At 36.3% G+C, this 23,368-nt stretch overlaps 4 protein-coding genes across 5 annotated transcripts; 3 read left to right on the forward strand and 1 right to left on the reverse strand.

The window, feature by feature from the left end:
• Positions 1-2,684: 2,684 nt before the first annotated feature.
• LOC116169541 (protein fem-1 homolog B) lies at positions 2,685-15,311 on the reverse strand. Its single transcript, XM_031485655.1, has 8 exons — positions 14,754-15,311; positions 14,522-14,705; positions 9,790-10,001; positions 9,398-9,738; positions 3,530-3,992; positions 3,258-3,475; positions 2,987-3,210; positions 2,685-2,942 (listed from the first exon to the last, which is right to left on the reverse strand). The coding sequence occupies exons 1-8, from the start codon at positions 14,868-14,870 to the stop codon at positions 2,782-2,784; spliced, it is 1,920 nt and encodes a 639-aa protein (XP_031341515.1). The 5' UTR covers positions 14,871-15,311; the 3' UTR covers positions 2,685-2,781.
• Positions 15,312-16,125: 814 nt separating this feature from the next.
• LOC116169557 (MIP18 family protein galla-1-like) lies at positions 16,126-17,127 on the forward strand. 2 transcript variants are annotated; one of them, XM_031485686.1, is made up of 5 exons: positions 16,126-16,219; positions 16,294-16,368; positions 16,424-16,503; positions 16,561-16,744; positions 16,950-17,127. In XM_031485686.1, exons 1-5 carry the CDS (start codon positions 16,201-16,203, stop codon positions 17,045-17,047), a joined length of 456 nt encoding a protein of 151 aa, XP_031341546.1. In that variant the 5' UTR covers positions 16,126-16,200; the 3' UTR covers positions 17,048-17,127. The 2 variants fall into 2 exon arrangements, with proteins under 2 accessions (XP_031341546.1, XP_031341538.1); XM_031485678.1 differs by lacking the exon at positions 16,126-16,219 and having other exon boundaries at positions 16,226-16,368.
• Positions 17,128-18,589: 1,462 nt separating this feature from the next.
• Positions 18,590-19,736, forward strand: LOC116169548 (charged multivesicular body protein 4c-like). Its single transcript, XM_031485667.1, has 3 exons — positions 18,590-19,120; positions 19,222-19,460; positions 19,516-19,736. The coding sequence occupies exons 1-3, from the start codon at positions 18,762-18,764 to the stop codon at positions 19,566-19,568; spliced, it is 651 nt and encodes a 216-aa protein (XP_031341527.1). The 5' UTR covers positions 18,590-18,761; the 3' UTR covers positions 19,569-19,736.
• Positions 19,737-20,656: 920 nt separating this feature from the next.
• LOC116158745 (bis(5'-nucleosyl)-tetraphosphatase [asymmetrical]-like) lies at positions 20,657-21,274 on the forward strand. The gene is made up of 2 exons (XM_031471576.1): positions 20,657-20,891; positions 20,938-21,274. Exons 1-2 carry the CDS (start codon positions 20,783-20,785, stop codon positions 21,249-21,251), a joined length of 423 nt encoding a protein of 140 aa, XP_031327436.1. The 5' UTR covers positions 20,657-20,782; the 3' UTR covers positions 21,252-21,274.
• Positions 21,275-23,368: the final 2,094 nt, after the last annotated feature.

The following is a 23,368-nucleotide window of genomic DNA, read 5'->3' on the forward strand; positions in this document are numbered from 1 at the left end:
GTTCTTATGGACGAACTCTGGGTTTACCCCTTCTCTAGGCAACAGTCAAAGCAATAATAAGAGACGCGAATCGGCTCCGAAGAAGGCGAAGACGTTCGCGCCGGCCCGGAGGGTAATGGCGTCAGGTTTGTGAGAGCAAAGAAACAGATAGCAAAAAGCATTATTTACCAGTTCGCACAAAAGAAGTGTATGTCGGCCTGAACACCAACTATAGCTTAACTTTACACGGCATGATTTCGAATTATGGCCATACTTTAAACAGCGAAAACAACATTTCTCTCGCTTCACTATGTTTTTCCGCTCATCGAAGTTTAGTTTGCGAGCAACAGTACATTTGTTATTTTCGTGTTCGCCATTACAAAATATGCACGACAAATTGGATTTCGAAACAAACAGAGCGCTTGCAGTCGCAACATCACCTTGAACTTCGTAGGTTTGCTTCCCTCGCAACTGCTTCCTTCCTTCTTGGTTCGCTGTAATGTTGAAGCCTGTCATTGCCATCTTAATAGTCTCCTGATCGCACACTTCTAGTTCCAGGAACGTCATCAATTGGGTCAGCTGGTCATGCGATTCAGTTGTTAAACCGTCTTTCCTACTGGACTGCTTCCAGGACCTCTTCAGGAAGACAAGATTCAACCAAAGGATACAATAACGTAGCGTAGTCCTTTTTCATTACACCCAATGAATTGAGTGCCCGTAAATGCGATCCCAATTTGTCATATAAATCTGACAGTTTCGGTTTCCTTGTGTCAGACGCATTCTGAAGTACAAGGGCTAAACTCTCGTACATAAAACTGTTTCATGAGATCATCTCGTCCGAAACGGTTCTTCAAACTTTCTATCGCTTTTTCATAATTATCTCCCGTCGGAGGAAAACTGGTTACAATATTCTTGGCGCTAGATTTTTCGACTGTAGCCTGTAACAAGTATTGAAACTTCACTTCATTGCTTAAAGTCGGATCTTCGTGATACTTTTCAATTGACTCCAAAAAGGAAGCCATTCTTTTACCGATCCCTTGAACTTCGGTATCTTTAATTTCGGTAACGCTTTCTGTGTAAATGACGGAACGATTTCAGGAGATAGTGTTGCAGATGCAAGAAATTTATTCATTGCGATATTCGCGTCGATAAATTTTTTATGGTACGTATCATCTGATTCCAATTCAGCACTAATTTCATCTTCCGACATGTCACTCTGAAACAACTTTTTGTTATAATGTTCTTGACTGATGTCTAATTCTTTCAGCCGTATTTCTAGTAATTGAAACGCGCTTTGCTTAACGTCCAAAGTGGTTTCCGTACAAACCGTCTCCATAAATGTATTGAAAGCTCGAGTAAAAGCACCGCGGGCTACAGTACGTCGTTTTTTGAGTGGTTCAGTCATCTTCAACGATACAAATTTGACAATCTCTATTACTTTTTGTTGTACACCACCTAAATTTACCCACTTGTCCTGTCACGGTCGCCACTTGTTAAAAACTAACACTCTGAGGAACGGGGCCGCTAATTTGGTGTACCAACACGCTGATATAATTAGATTCTTCTTACAAGAAATCAAAACGCAAACTTGTATTTTTATTTTACAATCTTGTTATTATCATGTAACCATACCAAGCCATCTCTAACAGGTACTCTCCGCTACACCTTCGCATGTATAAAAACACCGTGAACCCTTGGGTTGCGGCGAGTCCATTTCGTATCTGGAATTCAGCGAATACTTAAGTAAAAATCTGGTGGGAGAGCGACACTGTTACTCAAACCTTCCAATAGAATCTACGCAGGTTCGTGCGCTGCATTTTTTTCGATCGCAGATTGAACTCGTAGCCAGACCTTTGAGGCAAAACTACGTAACATAAAGTACAATTGCCACTTTATTGTCAAGCTTTCAAGGCAAATCATGCGAGTTGTGCAAGTACGCCATTTTTGAAATCGCGTGAAATTTCATTGCTAATTAAAATTTCAAACTGAAAGTCGTGTAATCGTGACAAACAGATAGATTTTATGTCAGCCGCGTAATCGCAAGTGATCGTAATTGCGAAAGTTGAAGTTTTTCGTCAGATTTCAAATGAAAACTGCTGAAAGTTCGACTTTTATTGCTGGGTGCATTCTAAATTCGTTACGTCTCGCCATTACGAGTTATACAATATAAAGTGGCTGGTTTAACAAAAAAGGGACATTTCCGTTTAGTAGCCGGGAATATTGCTTAGCGTACCGTATTAATATGTGAGCGATTATTTTCGTTTCGGTGTATTATTTGATTATTATGCTCGCGCTTAAATAAATTGTTAGGTACCACGAAAGCGTTAGTGTCCAAGGTGCAAAAATTCGGTTGCGCTAGATGCGGCAAGTTGCGTAAAAAAAACAGTTTATTAATCAAAGTTGTGTCATATAAATAAAACGGCAACCAGTAAATTGTATATTTTTTATGAATCATGTGAACCCAAACCAAAGATATTGGTAGTTTTTCTCATTAATTGTGAAATAAATTTTTGGTTAAATCATTCTTTTGTGTGGGTTAAATTTATACTTAGAATACGGGTGGACAAATCTGCGAAGGTGTATTCCAGCATTATTATTTGTTGCAATAGATTTGCACTATGGACGTTCTGGAATTTTTGATTTTGTAAAGCACAAAAACACTAGGTTTGTTGAAAAATGATTTACAATATATTAAAATAAATACATTTTACTTACAAAGAGGTATATTACATTAGTACAAAATTTGTTAGCACCAAATCTACAAGCAAATGGTAGGTACGATACAATAAATTGTTGAATTGACTAGCCTTGTTTTATTGAACCTGGTCCGTGTAACTCGATAAACGATTCTAAAGCGTGCGGCACTTGCCCTTGGTACGTAAGGTTAAAGTATTTCACAGCCTTTGCCGCAATGCATTTTAAACTTAATTTCGCTTGCGCCTTCAATATAATTTCGGCTACCCCTAAAACTGGTGTCACAGCAGATGTTTACGTACAGTATGCGTACCTGTCGAGGCAGAATCTAAAGGTGTTTCTCCACGAATATTTACACTATCTATATGTGCACCTGCTTCTGTTAGACATACTATTATCGAATGTAAGGTAGCAAAGTCTGATATGGGTTTATGATAATGTACGATTATGTGCAGGGGAGTATTCCGCTCACCATCCATGGCATTGACATCGGCGCCACATTGAATTAAAAGCTTTGTCGTTTCGGCACATGGAAATCTGGAAGAATGTCATCACTCTAAGAAGTACAAAACCAACACACTTACTTGCAGACGTCGTTCGTGTGGAAATCGTCAACGGGCGTTTCCGAATTACACGACAGGTGCAGTAATGTCTGTCCATCCCTCATTGTTAAATTCAATTTGTTTAAACTAAAAATTAATCGCCTAACTTCAAATTTTTCATTTCCAGGGCATTTTTTGAACAAATTTGTTAGTATGGTGATTAAGTATAAGGTAGTGGTTAAATTTGCTTCTATTTCATCCTAAAATCGCATTACATTAGTTTTTGTTCGGCTTCGGTATAATAAGTTACCTACCGCAAGAGATTCTGGAACAGTTGATCCAGGAGCGGTCAATTTTTGTTTATTTTTTCCTAATTCAATTACAGCGGCCTTTAATACCATTATCACATGATTGTAGACTATTTCGACTCCAACATGAAGCATTTGTGAGAAAACTTGAGCAAACCTCAGCAAGTCTTTAACTACCGACATATTGTTTAACTGTCGTAAATCCAAGGCGTGCAACCAAAGCTCTATACATCGATCGAATCGTGCATTATCCGCAAATACTGCACCCCTAAATATCACAGGATGAGGCACTTCTGGATTGTGTTTGCCCAATATTCGTTCCCGAATTGTTAATGCTTCCATATGTAAAGCGTTTTGATTTCTTGCGATTGCCTCTAACTCTGGAAGGGTCTGGCATTCTATCCAATTTTCGTATGCAGGTACGGGAGGTATGAATTTTTTCCTTATTATATTTTCGGGATCGCTGTATCTATAAGAAGCCTGAATTAATTTTACGAAAAATGTCTTAGTCTCTCTGATGATGTGATTAAAAAACTCCCCAGAAACTGAAACTAATTTCCGAAAATTTCAACTGCAGCTCTTAACCAGGCAGCAAAAATTTTGGATCGTTATTTTCAAGACCATTCAGATGACAAATATTGTCAAGTTCTCAAGACCTCTCTGCCTTATGATTTAAAAAAACACTCTAATAATCAAAATTCTATATTCTGTTGTAGTTTCGTCGCAATTTTTTAATATCCATTGCTTTAATTTGGTAAATCGTTTACTCACTCAATACCTGCCCACATAATATTATACACGGTGCCCATTTTTCGAGTGCCACTATGGGGATCTCACTTATCTTAAGAGATAGAAAGTTGGTTAAATTGGGGCAAAGTTGCAAATTTCCGTGATGAATAATAATTTGAAAAGAAATTTGAAATATCTTCAATAGTTCAAAAGATATCGCAAAAAAAAAGAAAATTTCTGATTTTCGTTTTTAATTTTTTTTTTGATAAACTAATCGTAGTAGACATTTCTCATTGACACATTATTCGGACACTTTTTAATGGAGATCTCAAATATGGCATCTTGTTTTTAATTACTTTCAAGATGGCGGAGAAACATGTGGCAACTTTAGTTTTTCTTATGGGCGCCATATTGAATTTTGTCATTTTGGGATTACGTCTTTTTTTCCCTTTACAACGATATATCACACATGGTGATTCAGTATCACATTTTTTCTAAAAATACAATTTTTAATTTTTTGAGAAGAGTGCTTTGGAAAAACAAAACGTTCTTTTGTTGTAAACAAAAGTTTGACAGTTTGATCCATCTGTCTGGTTGCAGCATTGTCAGAGAAGCACTCTTCTCAAAAAATTAAAAATTGTATTTTTAGGAAAAATATGATACAACCACCATGTGTGTGATATATCGTTGTAAAGAGAAAAAAAGACGTAATCTCAAAATGTGAAAATTCAAAATGGCGCCCATAAGAAAAACTAACGTTGCCACGTGTTTCTCCGTTATATGGAAAGTTATTAAAAACAGGATGCCATATTTGAAATCTCCATTAAAAAGTATCAGTCTAATGTGTTAATTAGAAATGTCTACTACGATTAGTTTATCATAAAAAAATTAAAAACGAAAATCAGAAATTGTCGTTTTTTTGCGATATCTTCAAAACTATTGAAGATATTTCAAATTTCTTTTCAGATTCTTATTCAGCACGAAAATTGGCAACTTTGCCCCCATTTAACCAACTTTCTATCTCTTAAGATAAGTGAGATCCCCATAGTGGCACTCGAAAAATGGACACTGTGTATATGTGCCAAAAAACATTACTTTTATCATCTTGTGCAACACATTCATGCTATAGGTTAATGTGACAAGATATTTAGTTGCCCTGAGGGGATTCACCTCTCACTTCTTCCAAATCGATTAGAGCAGATCTTGTGGGATAATCCATAGCATTTTTGCTTTCAAAACATTTGTTGTTATAGACAGAGTAGGAATCAATGCACTTACACTTGGACAACATCGCACAAGTAATCTCCCTATCCCACTTTAACGCATATAACGGGCGTTCAATAATTGTTCTGGGAATAGTTGGCTTGCTGGCATGAACGTAGAGCCGTTGATAAGTTCGTACGGTTTGATGTCAACTGTCAAAATCACTGAAAAGCACACGCACGCACGTGTAAACAAAAGCACTTGTGAGTTTTCAAAAAAAAAAACCGATTTTTAATTTGTAAAAACGTCCCGAAACTCGAAAAGCATGCAGCAAGTTTGACAGCTGTCATGTTTTTTGTGACAACTGTCAAAAAGAGACGATCTAACAACAACGATTTATTATTGAACGCCTGTTACTACCATGTCTAGTGTTATTAGTAACAGTGTATTTTTTTGAAGCGAAGGCAAGAATAAATACAATCATTTGGCACTTAACCACCTCCATTAAGAACCTTTCGTAGTTTGTTTTTTACTTTTGGTAGTTTCTTACTAACAAGTGTATATAAAAACAAATGAATGGACAATCTTAGACTTTTGTCATCTGAGATTACTGTCCAAACAATTAAACCAAAACCAATTGTTTATTGGACATGATTTTTTTATTAATATGATTCACTTTGAAGGTATAGCTTACATTTTTTACTTGCAGCCTGTATATGCAAGCAAGGGCTAAATCCCTTGCAAGTTAATTCAATTTTTACTAAAGCGGGAAGGGGGGGGGGAATCCTTCGCCCTTTAATCTAAGAGATTATTATTATTAATTAGGTGAGTCTAGTGGTCTGTCACTGTTACACCTTAGCAACAGTTATCTGAAACCGGGGAGGGTGGTGCAATTGTCCTATCCTTTATTGAGAGGAATGGGCTCTGAACCTGGTTGCGAAGGCACAATGGGCCCGAATAGAACCCAACATTTTGTGCTTCCAATACTGAAATCTCATAAATAGGGAGGTAATTTTAATACAATTTTTGAGTTCATTGGGGGTTGAAGACTAGCTGTAGGGTGTGGATCATGAGCAGGATCGCCATCTAGTTGATTAGAAGTGGTCCCGTCACGTCGCCGTAACACAGACTTTGATGACAATGAAGCAATGCTTTAAGTATATGTGTCGATGTCGACAAACTATCTGTACAGATGCTACTTGGCAACTTATTTGTTTACATTGGCTGTAAGATTGCTAATTAATTAATTGTGACGCAATATCTAAACGCTGTATAATTGGAAACCGCCAGCATAAGGCAGTTACGGAACCGTACGCGCTCGAATTTTTACATGACACGCTCTCATTGTTCCTGTGTAAAAAAAAGCACATCGATAAATCAACAAACAAATTGCGAATTTTTTTATTGGGGTTATGTCGGATTGTTTTTCCCCCCTTTAAGAGGTCAAAATGTCTCAAAACCGACTTCATTTTTTGATTCTACGCATCTGATGCAGTAAGGAATCAAGTTTTCGTCAATTTCGAAATTTATTTGAAAATTTACATTTTTCCTCATCCTTGGGTCCTTCCTTTAAGACTCCAAAGAAAAAAAAAGGGACATGACTTCCTTTGGAACACCCCAACTTCATCATTTTTTGAGATTTTGACATAGGGATAACAACACGTAAATATTAACCACAATGAGAAAAGTAACCTCAACCGGAAATGCTAGGCGGCCCAAATTTTTGCACTATGTGCCCTCGTCCATCCTCTCTCCAACCAAAGAATTTTTTTTTCCCTAAAGATCATGTTCATATTTTTGGCAATTTTTGGGCCCACAGCTAAAAACCAGCTTGATTGTTGAATTACGCCCCCGATTTAGTAAAGAAACAAATTCTTTTCAATTTCAACAAGTTAAAAAGTAATCGTAAACGATTTACATAAAGCGCATTTCCACTTGCATTCATTTCCTATTTGTAAGATGCAACTTTTGTTAAAATTGTAAAAATCCGGCCACAAATATGAAAGATAGCGTTTCACATGTGCAATCCATTTTTGACGTGCTACTTCAATTTCAGTTTATAAGAAGAGTTTCATTTTAATGCTTTTCTAAATAAAAAAGTTGGAACAGCGCATGCGCAAACCTAAATTTTGAAGCTAACGTTAGATTTTCCTTTATTCCAAGTGGCTATGTATCGAATTTCATTTAAATCCCTCCATAAATAAGAAAGTTGGCACTGCGCATGCGCAAAACCAAATTTTGAAACTGGCGTTAAATTTGCTTTTATTCCAAGTGACTATGTATAAAATTTCATTTAAATACTTTTATAATTAAAAAAGTTTGCAATTCGGTTTATAAATGGTCGAGATGCGAAAAGGGCACTGTGAATTTTGAATCGATTCGATTCAACTTTTGGCATTGCGTATTATATGGTTAAAGCTATGCCCATATTGAATTTCATGCAATTCAGTTCATAACTAACGGAGATGTAAAAGCGATCGGACATTTCTAAACAAAGTTATCGTTCACACAGATAGATAGAGGGACAGACAGACAAAGGAACAGACGAACAGACCAACAGGCAGACGACAGACAGCAATGCAAAATTATAAACGATCTCTAGGATCGTTAATAAACGGCAAAAGTGTAAAATTAAATGGTTTTTTGTTTTTTTTACAATAACTTTTTTTGTAAGCGGTACATAAAAAATTCCTTCCTTGGTGCAAGACTCGACACCATAACGAACCAAATAGCAAAAAAAGTAGAACAATAGCTCTTAAGATAAAAAAACTAGTAGCGTCTCAAAACGAGAGGACGGACGGACGGACGGACAAAGTGGCCACAATAGTGCATTTTTTTTTAAATTTTGAAATGCGCTAAAAAGGGACATGGGCGTTTCACAGAAAAAGTAAAAGTACGAATATTTTCTCCGGATCGCGCGAAAATTATATCCGGTACTAAATCCGGCACATAGAATACCAAAGGTATGATGCTCATACACCTCTTATTTTACACCATGGTAAAATTCCACTAAACCAAAGAAACAATTAAGAGATTTACGCATATGCAAAAAATGCGCTTTAGTCACTTGGGTGGGTGTTGTTTTGGATCCACACAATTACCTTGAAAAATATTTTGCTTCGACATTCATGATATAGAAAACCAATGGCTTTCATGATACACTTTACGTTACACATCCTGTACATGTTTGACAGTAGACAGTCGCAAAAAATTCACCCTGAACTTACAGATCACAAGGATCTATTTCGATTGTTGACCGTCAAAAACTATCCAAGTATTTCCAACTCACCTTTATATACAAAAGTATTTTTAGCATTCAAAATACGTTTTCAGTTTTTCTTGAAATATCTCGGACAAAGAATTCTATTTAAAACCTTAATTTTCCATTTACATCTAGAGCTTATTTTGGCATATAATGGAATTTTTCTTTACTTATTATAATTAAGGAGGTTATTAATTGCCATCATAAATTTGTTGGTCTAGTCTATTCTCGCATGCCGAATCATCGTAACCTTGACCTAATAATACAATATTTAGATGTGTGCTCGTGCGCGAAGATAAATATTTATCAAATGATGAATCAAAATACCCAAGGCACGTTTTGTGGAAATTGAAATCTTCAAATAGTCAACTCATTCAAAAGTCACAGTCAAAAAGGCGTTGAGGCATTTTGAAAATTCGGCCATTTTAGGTGAAGGAATTATGCATAATTGGAAGTAAGCCAGCAAATACTTAATGATCTTAAACAAAGTTAATGATCTTGTCTACTCGCTTTTGTGATTATTTTCTACATATTTATAATTTGTGGGTGATGAGTGATTTTTTAATGCAAGTGTCTATAGATACGTGTATCTATGCATGAAGCATTAACGAGTAATTTTTTACTTCCGCACTAATTTTAGTACCAGACCAGACAACACTCAGTGTTACAGTTCAACATACCTTAACACCATAGTCCTGTGTAGGTATAAATAGGCTAATTCTAGGCAATAGTTATCCTTATCATTGGCATAAGACGCACCTAGGAGTTCCAAAGCTTCTATCTGTTCTTCTTTGCTTATTTCCGGTTGATCGACTAAATAATCGACAATATCCGCCCTGGTTCTCTCAGCCGCCGCCTTGAGGGCGGTCATACCGACTTCGTTTACGATAAATTTCGCGTTATACGCCAGTAGCTTTTTTACAATATCCAAATGACCGCTTTCGGCGGCGAAATACAGCGCGGTGGCGCCGCAGTGGGCCTTTTCGTTAGGATCCGCTCCGTGCTCTAACAAAAACGACGCCTGTAACAGATCCGTTACTTGGGGCCTACGTAAACGGTGAAATATACTGACCACATCCGTGTGACCTTTATATGCGGCAATCATAAGACACGTATTATTGTATTTATTGGCGATGTGAATATCCGCGCTGTGGTCTGTTAGATATTTCACGATGTCCAGTCGTCCGTCGAAACATGCCGCCCTAAGGGGCGTCGAATTTGTTTTTGTTGGGTGGTTGACATCTGCCCCTGCCTTGACCAGAATTTTGACTACATTAAGATGACCTAAAATTGATTTAGAACTACAATCACCTTAATAGAACAAGTACAAATTGTGCACAACTCTTGTACAGATAAAGCGCATTTTTTAGCACCCCAACGAAATATGATCATTGAGCGGGGTTAAGGAATTTAAATTAAGATCCCGTGCTTAATGCGTGTTATTTAGACTAATTTGAGCATCCTCGCACAAAAGTTGCTTTTGAAACAATTAATGATTAAGGTATATTAAACTCAACTAATTTTGAAATCATTTAATCAACATTGTACATTATTGACGTCATCTGCATTAACCATTTTGACTGGCTTTGGTCAGTTGTTCCAATAGCCCTGTGTGAGTACCCTCCTGCGACATTCCATTTTCGAGATATTCACACTTTTGATATTATCAATATAAAATTGGAATTAATTCTTGGTGTAAAAACTCCCCTCCTCAATTACAAAAAGGCAAGGATAATAGGTGCTGGAGGAAAGCGATAGTTGGTAGAAGTCAATTCCTTTTGTTGAGACCTTTCATTAAAGTACCATGAACAATAAAACCAATTTCTGCCCCCTCCCCCCTCCGCTCCGCGCTCTGGCTGCTCTGATCTCAAAGAGGAATCGCGGAAGACGGTAGGATTAGGTTCACGCTGTTTTAACCAAACCCGGTGCATAAAGGGACAAGATTGGAACAGTGTTTCTTGTGGATTTTAAATATTGATGGGGGGGGGGGGGGAGTTCTTCGATTTCATTTAGATTAAGTGTAAGTATGTTTTGGTAAAGGAGGTGTGTCGACTTTTGCTGGGGTATTGAGCATTTCAAGGAGTGTCTTCTTTTTTTGAGGAGGGACGGGCAGGATATCAATTTTTGTCTTTTTATTTTTCAACCGCCGGAAAACTTTGGTCCTGCTGTAGGAAAGAGGAGGTGTGACAATATATTTTCTCCATTACGAAGAACTCATTATTATTGTTCACAGTAGTATTACTTGTAGGAGAACTCCCGTAGCATCTAAAGTGGTGTGATGAGAGCGCCCTACCGATGCAATTTAACCACGCAAGTTTGACGCACAGGGATTGGGAACTTTCTTTTCATTTTCTTTCCGGTAGAGGAGAGGGTTTGTCGGCTATCTCCGCTGAAAAATACCAGTCCCAGTTCGAGAGTAGATATAACAAGTAACAATTACAAGGGTGTGCAAATTACTATGATGATTAGGAGCTGTACCTGCTCGCCCTTATCAGCCATCCTAGATTTCACCCCCCCCCCCCCCCCCCACGAGACTATCATGTATAAAGTGTGACACGTCGTTATTTTTCTCATTCCGTAAAAATATGGCGCCCATTAAGAAATAAGAAAGTAGTAGCCTGCAGCTTCTACATCTCAAACTGTTTCCAATGGTGAACCACCCTGTACGTAAGTATGTACAGAGTGGTCCAAATTGGACACTTTCTTATGGAAACACCTTTTATTTTAATAGAAGAAAAAATGAACCTATATAGAGCTCAATTTTAAAGAGAAAGTTACTGGCGTAAAGAGAATTCACCTCCCTAATCGTTTGGACCCATAACTTTCGATACACAATTTTTATACAGGGTGTTTGTTTTGTTATACGACCCTAAACTACATTTTTTTATACCGGCCATCCCATATATCTTGGAGTTTATGAAAAGAGAGTAAAATTTCCTTAATTTTGATGTATCACTTGTTATATTATACTATCTCGGTTTTTCTCGTACCCAGTTCTCGGGAGAATCTCGGAGAGTTCTTTCAGAGTACACCTTAACGTCTTCAAGGAAAACTTACGTTCTAAACGTCAAGTCTCCAATGAAATCCAGTTCTTTCCTGTTACCGTTCCCGTGGGAATTTCGGAAACTCAGAAACTTGGGCGGGTAACCTTCCCCCAAAGAGACATAGAGACAGACAAGCATTCGTTTTTATTTATATAGATAATATCAGACTCGGCGAATGTTGTATCACGTATCCCAACGAACTTCGTAAATATGGGTGCATTGACATTTCCATATAATGCAATTATAGTGTGCACATTTTAAATAAAAAAGTTAAGAGAGATGCTGTTTCAGGACATGGTTGCGATGTGTTGCAAAATCACACTGTGCACATTTTAAATAGACGAAAGTATTGAGTTAACATATGCGTACTATTATAGCATGTAAGAAGGCCACAGCGGGCTATACGGAAACCAAACACCCCGTATAAAAACGGTGTATTGCGATGGATTCTACATAAAAAAAGCGGCCAAAAAAATATTTTCCTAAAATAAATTAGCTTTAATAATAAGAAACGGGCCATTAAAGAAATTGAGCAAACTCGAGAAACGCCCCCTAGCGGCCAAACGATTAGAGATAGCTCTGTACATATCTAAGACTACATTAGCGCGACCGGATCACTGGATGTCCGGAGTACAGGGGTTGCACAGACGACAAAAAAATTTTCTTACATGTTCGGAATTTTAGCTGTCTGTCAGGGAAACAGGAATTTTAAGAAAAATATAAGAAATTATAATATAATAAAATCAAATTATGAGTTACTAATAATCAAAGAACCAAATTTAATAAGGAGTAATAGTACCTATTCTGTGCTCTCGGTCAGGTCCGTGGGGGGGGGGGGGGCGTCGAAAATCATCACGCCTTGAAATTTATTGCTGAGGCAACGATTTTGCCAGAAAACTTATTTTTGGAGCTGGTTATCCTAACCGTAATCAAATTTAAGAGAAAAACTCAAATTAAGGCATATCGTGGTATTAATTAATGTTATAATCCTACTAATTTGCATGGAAAAAATGTTAATCTTTTGTTAGTTTTTGTCGTATAAATATTTGCAACAAATGTACAATGTACAAAACATGTAAACAAAAAAAAAATACACAAAAAATTAATTATGAAACAACTATTTACCTTAATCTGAGTGTTTCTATAAAATTGTGTTATGTAATATAATAAATTTTGTACGTTTCTATAACCAAAAAAGTGTGCAATTTAAGAATGTAGGTAATGAAAAATAGCCGTTGCTATAAAAAAATATATATGCCCCCTTGACTCTGCAGATGTATGCCACTGGGCACTGACCACAATTTTAAAGCATGTAGATTGGTAGCAAACTTTTTATTTGGATACCATAAAAAGCTTCTTTAACAAAATATTGTTTTGAAAGATATGTTTCAGACAAAATTTCCACCCTGTATAATTCAAGGCCATGGAATGAACTCCATCATTAATAACCAAATCGTCAAAAAGATTTTGCCTTATTTCTAAGTTCTTTCAAAATATAAAATGCAGGTCAGTATTTAAAAAACTAAAGTTGATAATGGCCCCAAAAAAACGAAACGTGGCACTCTGTATGGGAAAAAAGACGCTGCTATCAAAATTGTAGCTACGATTCTTCTCCTCAGGGGTTGATCTTTTATGTTTCAGTTATATTTAACAGTGCGTTTGTTTCTGCGGAAATTAACTAAAAACACGAAGGATCTGTTCCAAATAAAATAATGTTTATTGTTAAATAAATTGCATAGGTACATCCACGAACTTATAAATTAAGATGGACTGCTAATGCTGAATTAACAAATGACACCTACATGGAGGCCACCATGATGTGCACTCACATGGCGCGAAATTCAAATCAACCAATAAACAAGCATTAACCCAACATTAACGTTTTATAAATAAATTACTGTGACACATGTCATTTTTCAAGGTTGCAATAGTCTCAAAACTTGAGCACTAGGAAAATTCCACTAGAAAATAACTAAAATGTGCACATCATGGCGGCGACCATGCTAGGGCCATTTCTACCTCTATGCAACTGTTTGATCAGCAGTCCATCTTACTTTATAAGTTCGTGGGTACATCAAACCCAAATGTCAAGGGAGAATTTATTGTATTATTTTGCTTGGGATGGCAGGGTGTGTATATAGTCAAGTGTACAAATATAAATCAACCAAGGAAAATGTTACAAAAAAAACTTGCGAATCCAAGTACCAAGGAGGTTGATGTGTGAAGATAATTAATGGCATTTTCATGTTATTGTGTCATACCCGAGGTCATACCACAATCAAAGAATGCGAGGTAGGTACAAAATCAACACCCCACTTTAATGGCCGGTATATAAAGCATACTTCTATGTTGTCAACAATGTTGTTGTTCTCAAAGAATGTTATTCTTTGAAAAAACATCCGAGCATATGCCTAACAACATTGTTAGTCTGACAAGATATAGTGGACTAAGTGTTTTTAGTGATATGATTACACTGTATGGTTAAAGCTTTTGCGATGTCCTTATTGTTCGTAATAAAGGGGCTATAAAAGATTGGTGTTAGTGGAGCCATCTGTTAACTCGTCTTTTAAGATTATTCAACTGTTTCAGCCCTCCCAGATCCCAATGAATTTGTAATGCACTGTAAAGTTTTAAATTCCTGTGTGCATTGCACTATATTCAAAACATGCAAGTGGTGCAAGGTACAGTAGGGCCAGTACATCTTTCGCGGTACTTACCTATTCTGACAAAATATTAAAAGCGAGCACACAGCGAACTCACCCGCTCCAGCTGCGCACCAAAGTGCACTGGCACCCTCAATCACGTAACCATCAAATTTAACAGTACCCTCTTGCTCCAAATCGGGACTAAATTTGGACAACAACATTTTGACCACCTTATCATGACCATACCTTGCGGCAATAATGAGAGGTGTACAATGTTGACCTTCATCTTCGACAACAGACTAAAATAGTCCAAATCAATTTATATTAACAAAGAGCAAGCTACTTACATTATTCAAAAGTTTAGTCACTTCAATTCCATTTTTATCACTTAACAAAGTGTAGAGCGTTATCGCCATGCCATCCCTAGCAGCGTAGTAAACGCGATTTTTAAACGACTCGCTCATAATTACTGCTAAAGCGAGGAAATCGACTTCATTGAAATTCTATTTTAAACTGTCACACCGAACACACGAGTTACAACTTTCTCCGAGAATGACGTCGATTCTCTGCTTATACTTGGAGGTTGAGATGACCAGCTGATTTTTACAGGTGCGCAGTTTGTGTACGATTTTATCCCACTCTCATTCCTCTGCACGTGACTCGAAAATGCGCGCCAAATTCCCCTCATTATCGAACAAAAAATTTGCCGGGTTCACTGGTTGGGGCAATCTGATAAGGAGCAAAGACACCACATCGTCATACATAAAAAATCGGTTTTGTGATATTCGGTACAGAGTCGGATTGCTCTGATTTTCGCGTAGAAATATGCCCCAATTCCTAGATCAATGGCGCGTTTGCGATCACGCACGTGCAGACCGATTGTTTTTGTTACAAAAGTAATGCTCCGATTATCTAAATGAGGGGCCCATTTCAATTAGAAGGCAATCCGGTCCCGATTCTATATCTAGTAAGAAAAAAGGTGACCTAAACCCAAACCAGTTATTAATCAAAAAGTTAACATTTACCGTCATATTTTTGATAACCTGTGAACTCGGAGCATCTAATTTTATTTTTACATATCATAAAGGCTCGCACTTGTGTGACCTTTTAGCCCCTAAATGAATATATAGGTAGGTATCTAGAATTTTCCAGAAATATTTTAAATATATTCAAGGAATAATTATATTGGATATTCCATGATTATTTCCTAAAGAATATTCCAGGAATAATTTTAGGAGTTATACAAATTTTAACATAACATTAACAACTAAGAATTAAGGGATTTTGTAGGTCGTAGAACAAAGTATATACCTACCTATGTTTCATCAGGGATTATTTGGCTATATGGCCCACATAATTTTGAAGATTCCTTATGAATTTGACAAAAGCGTCAAACAAAATGGCCCTTCTTAAAAAGAATTCCTAATAAATAAATCCGTCAAATCTAAGGGACGAGGTTGGTTGATTTGAAAAATGTGGAGCGTTTTAAGAACCCAAGCAGAAAAATTAAAAAATTAAAATGTTCGAAAAATCACAAGAATTTGAAGAATCAACATTGGAAGAAATTTTAAAAAGCGAAAAATTGAAACGAGGGTATAATAATACGAATAACTATAATTATGGTTCGAAAGGTAAGGTTTCATGTGCTACAATTCAATTCGAATGATTAATTTGAATTAATTACCCAATTCGAGATTAAAGAAACCAGTAAATATTCATATCGTTTTAGATTAGCATATGTACTGCACTGTATGTAATACGCTCTTTTGTATGTGAATGTGACCTACGTAAAATATGATGGATGAACTTGAAGGTAGATCAGCTGTTTTTGCAATTCCTTCAATAATTTTTTTAAAATGTTTTTTTCTCTTTTTCGAAAAAAATTAGAAAATTCTCCGGTACAAACTCCACCAATCCAACACGTTCCTGTCGATACGAACGAATTGCGAGATAATGTCTTCGGTAAAAAAAGTGTAAAGATTGAATTGTGAACTTTGTAACCTTATCTTGCATTCAGATTTCATTCGCACAATAAAAGATCCCGAAAAACCCAACACGTTAGAAGAATTAAATGTAGTCTACGATGAAGGTGTCATTGTACGTCGTCAAGTAAGATACGAAAGTCGATCATTATTATTTCCGCTTTTATGGTAGGTGCAAAACCCGACGGCCGGGAACATTAGTGTCATACGGGTCGAGTTTAATCCGACCGTTCCGCATTGCTCGTTGGCAACTTTAATTGGATTGTGTATTAGAATCAAACTTGAACGGAGTATACCTCAGGAGATGAAACTAGATATATTTATTAAGAAAGGTGCACATTCGACAGAAGACGAAAGTAAGCAACTGCTGGTGGTTTAAAACTCATACCAAATACCACCAAGAAATAGCTATCTTGTTTACCTTAATTTAGTAAATAACATTTTTTATGGTTTACTTATGGAATTATTTGCCATTCTAAGTACAAGTGATGGAAGCTTTTTTTTTTGCTTAGAATAGCAGCCTGTTACTGCATTGTATATTAAGATAATTTTGTTTTGCAGTAAATAAACAAATAAACGATAAGGAAAGGATAGCGGCTGCTATGGAGAATCCAAATTTGAGAGAAATGGTGGAGAACTGCATAAAGGAAGAAGACTGAAATTCTCTTATTTTTATGTTTATAATTATTTTGATCTATGTATAAAGTTTTAATTGTGACTAATAAATTTTTAAATTAATTGATTTAGAATGCTTCAAACTTACATGTGGTCGAATAAGTGGTAAAGTTGTATTTGTTACAAACAGTACAATATTGTTTAATTTTACACATTTGGAATGAGAATACCTACACAATACAACCTATCAAAGGTTCTAATACGGCGTATAGGTGCCTTACAAATTAAAATCCACTTGATTTATCCATGCACAAATTCAATTTTTCAATCCCTATGACAAATCAGATTTTTACACTTTTCCTTCAAGTATCTTTAGCTAAAATTTGTGTTAAATATTATAAACTAATAACTGTGCAGGTGTAGAGAAATACTGTAATTTTTTTAAGTGATCATTAAACTTCATAAGTATAATAAGATTATTATTAGTATTATTGTTATTATTTATGTTAGGGCTAAAGTTTGGTGTGGCCCCAGGGCTGATCAACTTCAATGTGACCCAAGGGCCACTTAAAAAATGGCCCTGGTTGAGAGATTTTCAATACCATGTTTTGTTCGGAGAAATCAGCAACTTTATTGTTTATATGGCCCGTGAAAAAGTACACACTGTATTAAATAGCATTTTTTATAACGAATAAAACGATATAACGGCACACAAAAAAATACAGGAGCTAGAAACTGTTGGTTTCAACAAGATGGTGCACCCGCGCACAAGGCCCTAATCGTATGAGAATATACCTTTCGGGCAAATTTCCTGGAAAATAGAGAAATTTGCCAAAAAAGTATTCTCGCATAGTTATGGAGCCGTGCGCGGGTGCACCATCCTGTTAAAACCAACTGTTTCCAACTTTTGTTTTTTTGTGTGCCGTACATCGTTGTATTGGTAAAAAAATACTACTCAATAAAGTATGATTTTTCAGAAACCAAACATTGTATTGAAAATCTTTCAACGCTATCTTGTAGAGCTCAAAAAGTGACCATAAGAAAATATGTTTATTTTTTTTCTATTCAAATAACGAGGTGCAAAACTTGAGGAAATGTTAGTTTTAACCATCCCTGAATATCATCCCAAAGTTTCAATAACTTTTCCGACCTTTTTTTATTTGAAACAACCTGTCGACTGAACTACACACGTGGCCTGCTATGGAGCCTTGGGCATCTAGTTTTACCAGATCATCTGCTTGCAATATCAGAATGCCATGAAACCCAGTAACATGGTGCTGCTTCAGGTTGCAGATGCACTCCCAGACTAGTGCGGGCTAGGAAAGCCTTTATGACTGCTTGCTTGACAGTCTGAGAGAATGTCAATTGTTACGCCAGTGAATTTACAACGCCTTACACCGTATCATTGTATTTATAAACGAACTTATCTCCCATATACAGGCGCAGAGATTTAAACCGCGGTTTGAAAGTAGGGGAGGGGGGGACTTTTACCCAAAGGGGGATGCGGCACTTGAATTCGCTAACCCCCATATTTTCAGGATAGGTCATAATATAGCGCGCCTCTGCCTAGAGAGGTAGCACCATCTATCCCACCTTTCACGAAATGTGTTATGAAATGCTACTGTCAAACTTGTTTTGCAAATGAAAGAAAAGTTCCAATTTATTAGTCATACGTAGTAAATTGGAGGAAGAAATTTGCCTTTTGTTTGAGTGTTATTAATTTTCAACTGCTTATAATTTTAAGAATAAACCCCCAAAATGAGTTTCTTCGGGAAATTGTTCGGTGGCAAAAAGGATGAGAAGCAGATCACAACTGGCGAGGCAATTCAAAAACTCAGAGAAACCGAAGACATGTTAATCAAAAAGCAGGAGTTTTTGGAAAAGAAAATTGATGTAGAGATGGACATTGCCCGAAAAAATGCCACGAAAAACAAACGATTAGCGATACAGGCGTTAAAGAAGAAGAAACGATTGGCAAAGCAACTCGAACAGATAGACGGAACGCTTAGCACCATTGAAATGCAAAGGGAGGCGCTTGAGGGTGCCAACACGAACACGTCGGTTCTGGATGCGATGAAAGAAGCAGCTGATGCGCTTAAACTCGCTCATAAAAATATGTACGTATTCGACCTATTTAAATCACTTCTAATCCATTAATTAATTGTGATCTGAATTCAAGGTTATTCATTTTGCTTAACTAACATACTTATGTTGCAAGGGATGTCGATCAAGTGCACGATATGATGGATGATATCGCCGAACAGCAAGACGTAGCTAGGGAAATATCCGACGCGATCAGCAATCCAGTGGCCTTTGGATCGGTGGTCGACGACGAGGATCTAGAAAAGGAATTGGAGGAGCTCGAACAGGAAACGCTTGAAAATGAGCTTCTGAAAGTTGGACCCGAGAATCTACCTGAAATTCCACAAGCCGAAGTCTCCAAACCTAGGCCTGCTAGTACGTACCCATTCAAATTCAATTGTTTAACACTACAACCTGATTAATTTTTCAGAAAAAGTTGAAGATGAAGATGACATGAAGGAACTCGAGGCTTGGGCGTCGTAAATGTTTGCACTAGACAGTCGCTGAGTATAGAACATCATTTTGCACTCGTCTGCTTGTAATATACTATATAAAGTTTAAAAGCTAATTTAATTCGGAAAGGAATGCTTGCTCTTCTATTGTGCATTAATTATGGCAAATAAACTTCGTAATGAAAATGGAGATAAATCTTTATTCGTAGATTTAGGTGGAATTAACCCTTTGTAGATAATCTTTTTCTATTGTTTATACATTTTGAATTGTCAAATTGTTTATTTTTTAATGCTGTTCACATTATTTTAAATTAAATTATATTTCAATAGATTTGTTTCATTCAATGCGTCAGATTATATTTGATCATTAATGGGCGGCTTATACAGAATGAAACCTTAAAATGGACAAAAACAGTCCAAGAATTTGTGTTCATTCTTTTAATTTTTTTATGCCCGAGTATGCACCTGTTTTGTTTACCTTTTCAGATTAAAATTTTTTAAATTAAAATGAGTTCTAACGCTATTTGGCTATTTATTGTAAGCTTAAAAAATGCTAGTGATATGATTTTTATTATTTGGCTGCAAACGGCGTTCTGGCACCAATGCGCTTCTCATTTATAATGAAATCATTATTAAGCAGTGGTTAATAGTGGGAATTGTCACACTGCCCACTTTCAGAGATCATGACTACCCAAAATTTGGCTCAATAAACATTTAGACAAGATCTCTCTAAAATCAAGAGTTGCAACTTCCGTAGAAACTACATAGGTACTTAAAATTATTACATTTTGAAAAGATTCAAACCAAATTACTACTCGTTGAAAGTATGTCAATCACAGAACAATAAATAATGGCCTGCTTGACTACACTATCCTGTCTCGACCTTGGTAGGTATATAATATATTATTATATATAAAATACAGCAGAGTGGAGTAGGATTTGCATCAGGTGTTTTGTGACCGGAATCCTACTCAGTATTATACCTTCTTCCGATACGCCGTTTTTAAGTTCACAATTAGAAAGCAGAATGTAATTTAAAAATCGGATCAAACTTTCTGGACACACTACATGTAATATACAGGGGGAGCTGCGGGTTCATGTTTTACGGGACACGCTGTACATTTATTTATTTATGTATTTTAGGTTAAGGTGAAATTACTGTGATAATCCGATTAATGTTCTTAGATTATATGCCATAATTTATAGTTTTCCCCTTAAAGGACTTGCTCCATATTCCTACATAACATGACAAAAACTGCAGCAGGTTTAGTGATCTTCCGCAAGCATTTAAATGCAATTCAGTACCTTTTGTTACAAACATCTTACGGGGAACACCATTGGACTCCTCCAAAGGGTAACATAATTTAACAATAACACATTAAAAATATTACGTAACGCAGGTCATGTCGATCCCGGCGAAACCGATCCGATGGTTACGGCATTACGAGAGACGAGCGAAGAATCCGGTTTGCGACAGTCGGATTTGAACATATTTCACGACTCTAAGCATATTCTCAATTATAATGTACGCGGGAAACCGAAGATTGTTATTTATTGGTTAGCGGAATTAATTAATCCAAGCGCTGGGGTGAGATTGTCTGATGAGCACCAAGATTTTAAATGGTTAGAGTTAGAGGAGGCTTGTAGATTTGGAAATTACACTGATATGCAAGTTATGTTAAAGCATTATGATAATTTTATAAAAACAATGTGAATAAACTGTTTTGTTGTTTGTAATTTTAATAATTTGTAGTCGGGATGGATTTTTCTCCATGTCTCTCTATGTGTAAATTCTTTAAAGTAAAGGACTATGGATAAAACTTGTATATGGAAACACCAATTACAGACAATATATTTTTTTTGTGCAAGGTTATTGCAAAATATACCTATCAATATTGCGTTTATTATAGCATATTAGCATGCAAGACTGAAGAAAAGCGGTCTGCGCCATCTCGAGAGCACCATTGCTACATAACAGCATCTTGGCAACAACTATCGTCATGCGAAAGCGTCGTGCAGTTCAAGTTTGTTGTTATTTTTATGTTTTTTAATGCATTTTATAATTTTCGACCTTATTTTTCTATTGACTTGATTTAACCTCGATGCAGAATCACGTATTTGATATCGTTAACATTTTGTTTGAAATAGTTTACGTGTTTGGTGTAATGTTTGCTTAATTTATTTTTATGTATGGATTAAATGGTCTTGACCTGAAGTAATATTCATATAAATTTTGACCATTGTTTTAATATGTGTGATTATCCCTCAGGGGAAATTTGACTCAATCTGTAATAGTACCTAATAATCTTTATTAAGGGTTAGGAGAACTCAATTAAGTGCAATTTAGCCCCCCCCCCCAACCCCTCCATATTCAATCGGCAAAAAAGTGGTTGTAGTACATCATAGCCAAATAAAGCCATAGTACCATAGTAAATGATTTGATTATAAGGTAGTAGCATGCTATATTTATCAATGTTTACCTTCTTGGTAAATGATTAATGAAGAGGGGGTCTCTTTATACATAAACATTTAAAGGCCGCCTGGTATACATTACAATCTACGCTATATATATGTATAATAGAAGAAGAATTAAGCTCTTCGATAAAATATTGAGCATTTTCCTTTTATAGATACCTTTCTCCAACATTTTCGAAATGTTCACAATTAAGTTTTTACATAGCCAGTAGATGTGTCTCGTCTAGACGATCTTACCGCTCTTTGAGAGCACCCTCTCCTCCGCCCCGCCGTTCTGCAGATATTTGCACTGAAAGTTTTTACATTACCAATAGATATGTCTCGTCCTGACGTGCACATGCCCTTTATGAGTACCCTCTTCCGACAGACACTTCGTTTCGACTTCGCCAGTCGGTCTATCTCGTCCAGAAAATTTGAGAGTACTTTCCTCTGACAAACCGTTTTCGAGATATTCGCACCTTGACATCACCAATGGATATATTTCCTCCAGATTTCCCAATCGTCAAAATTATATTCAATGCTACTAGAGGGCCCCCAACTCCCTCTGCTCGCGAAAAGGAGTCGTGCGAGTTAGTTATAGTTTCTACAAACCAATTCATTTTTTTGTTTGTAATGATGTGAATGCATAACATAAAATTAAAACAACAATATTGGCCAATCAGAGGTAACATTTAGGGACAATATGTCAGGTAGGTAAGCAGGTACCAAGATTGTAAGAAAGGGTGAAATATACAGGATGGCACTCATCTTTGGTGCAATAAAATCCTCTGGTTAAGAGAATCAAGATGGAAAATAACATGGCCTTGTAGGTAAATTCAATGTTACGACAAAATATGTGGAAATAATTGAATCGCAGCTCATATACCACACATACATTCTAAACCGAAGAGTTTTTATTAGCATAATCTTGCCCCCAAGATATGTAACTCGCCCCTCGTTCGGAGTTTCGAGCCTACAGTTACATGTCGAACACATTCACTGGATTAGTGTCGTAACACATTTAATTAGTTTTTGCCACCCCTGTAACTGCTTCATTCGCGGAGAAAATGTTAGATTACAAACAACCAGTCAGTACGCATACACACATCAAAACAATTTTCCCAATGTTTAAAAGATTGATTAAAACTTATATGAATATTTCTTGTGGTCAAGACCATGTAATCAAAGCATAAACATAAATTAAGCAAACATTACACCAAAAATGTAAACGATTTAAAACAAAAGGATAACGGTATCAAATATGTGATTCTGCATTACGGTTAAATCAAATAAATTTCAAAAACAAAGATTGAAACTCGCAAAAAATATAAAATGCTGCATACAAGACACAAATACGATATAAAGAAATGCAAAGAT

Source organism: Photinus pyralis, unplaced genomic scaffold (assembly GCF_008802855.1).
Source record: "Photinus pyralis isolate 1611_PpyrPB1 unplaced genomic scaffold, Ppyr1.3 Ppyr1.4_LG1, whole genome shotgun sequence".
Lineage (NCBI taxonomy): Eukaryota > Metazoa > Arthropoda > Insecta > Coleoptera > Lampyridae > Photinus > Photinus pyralis.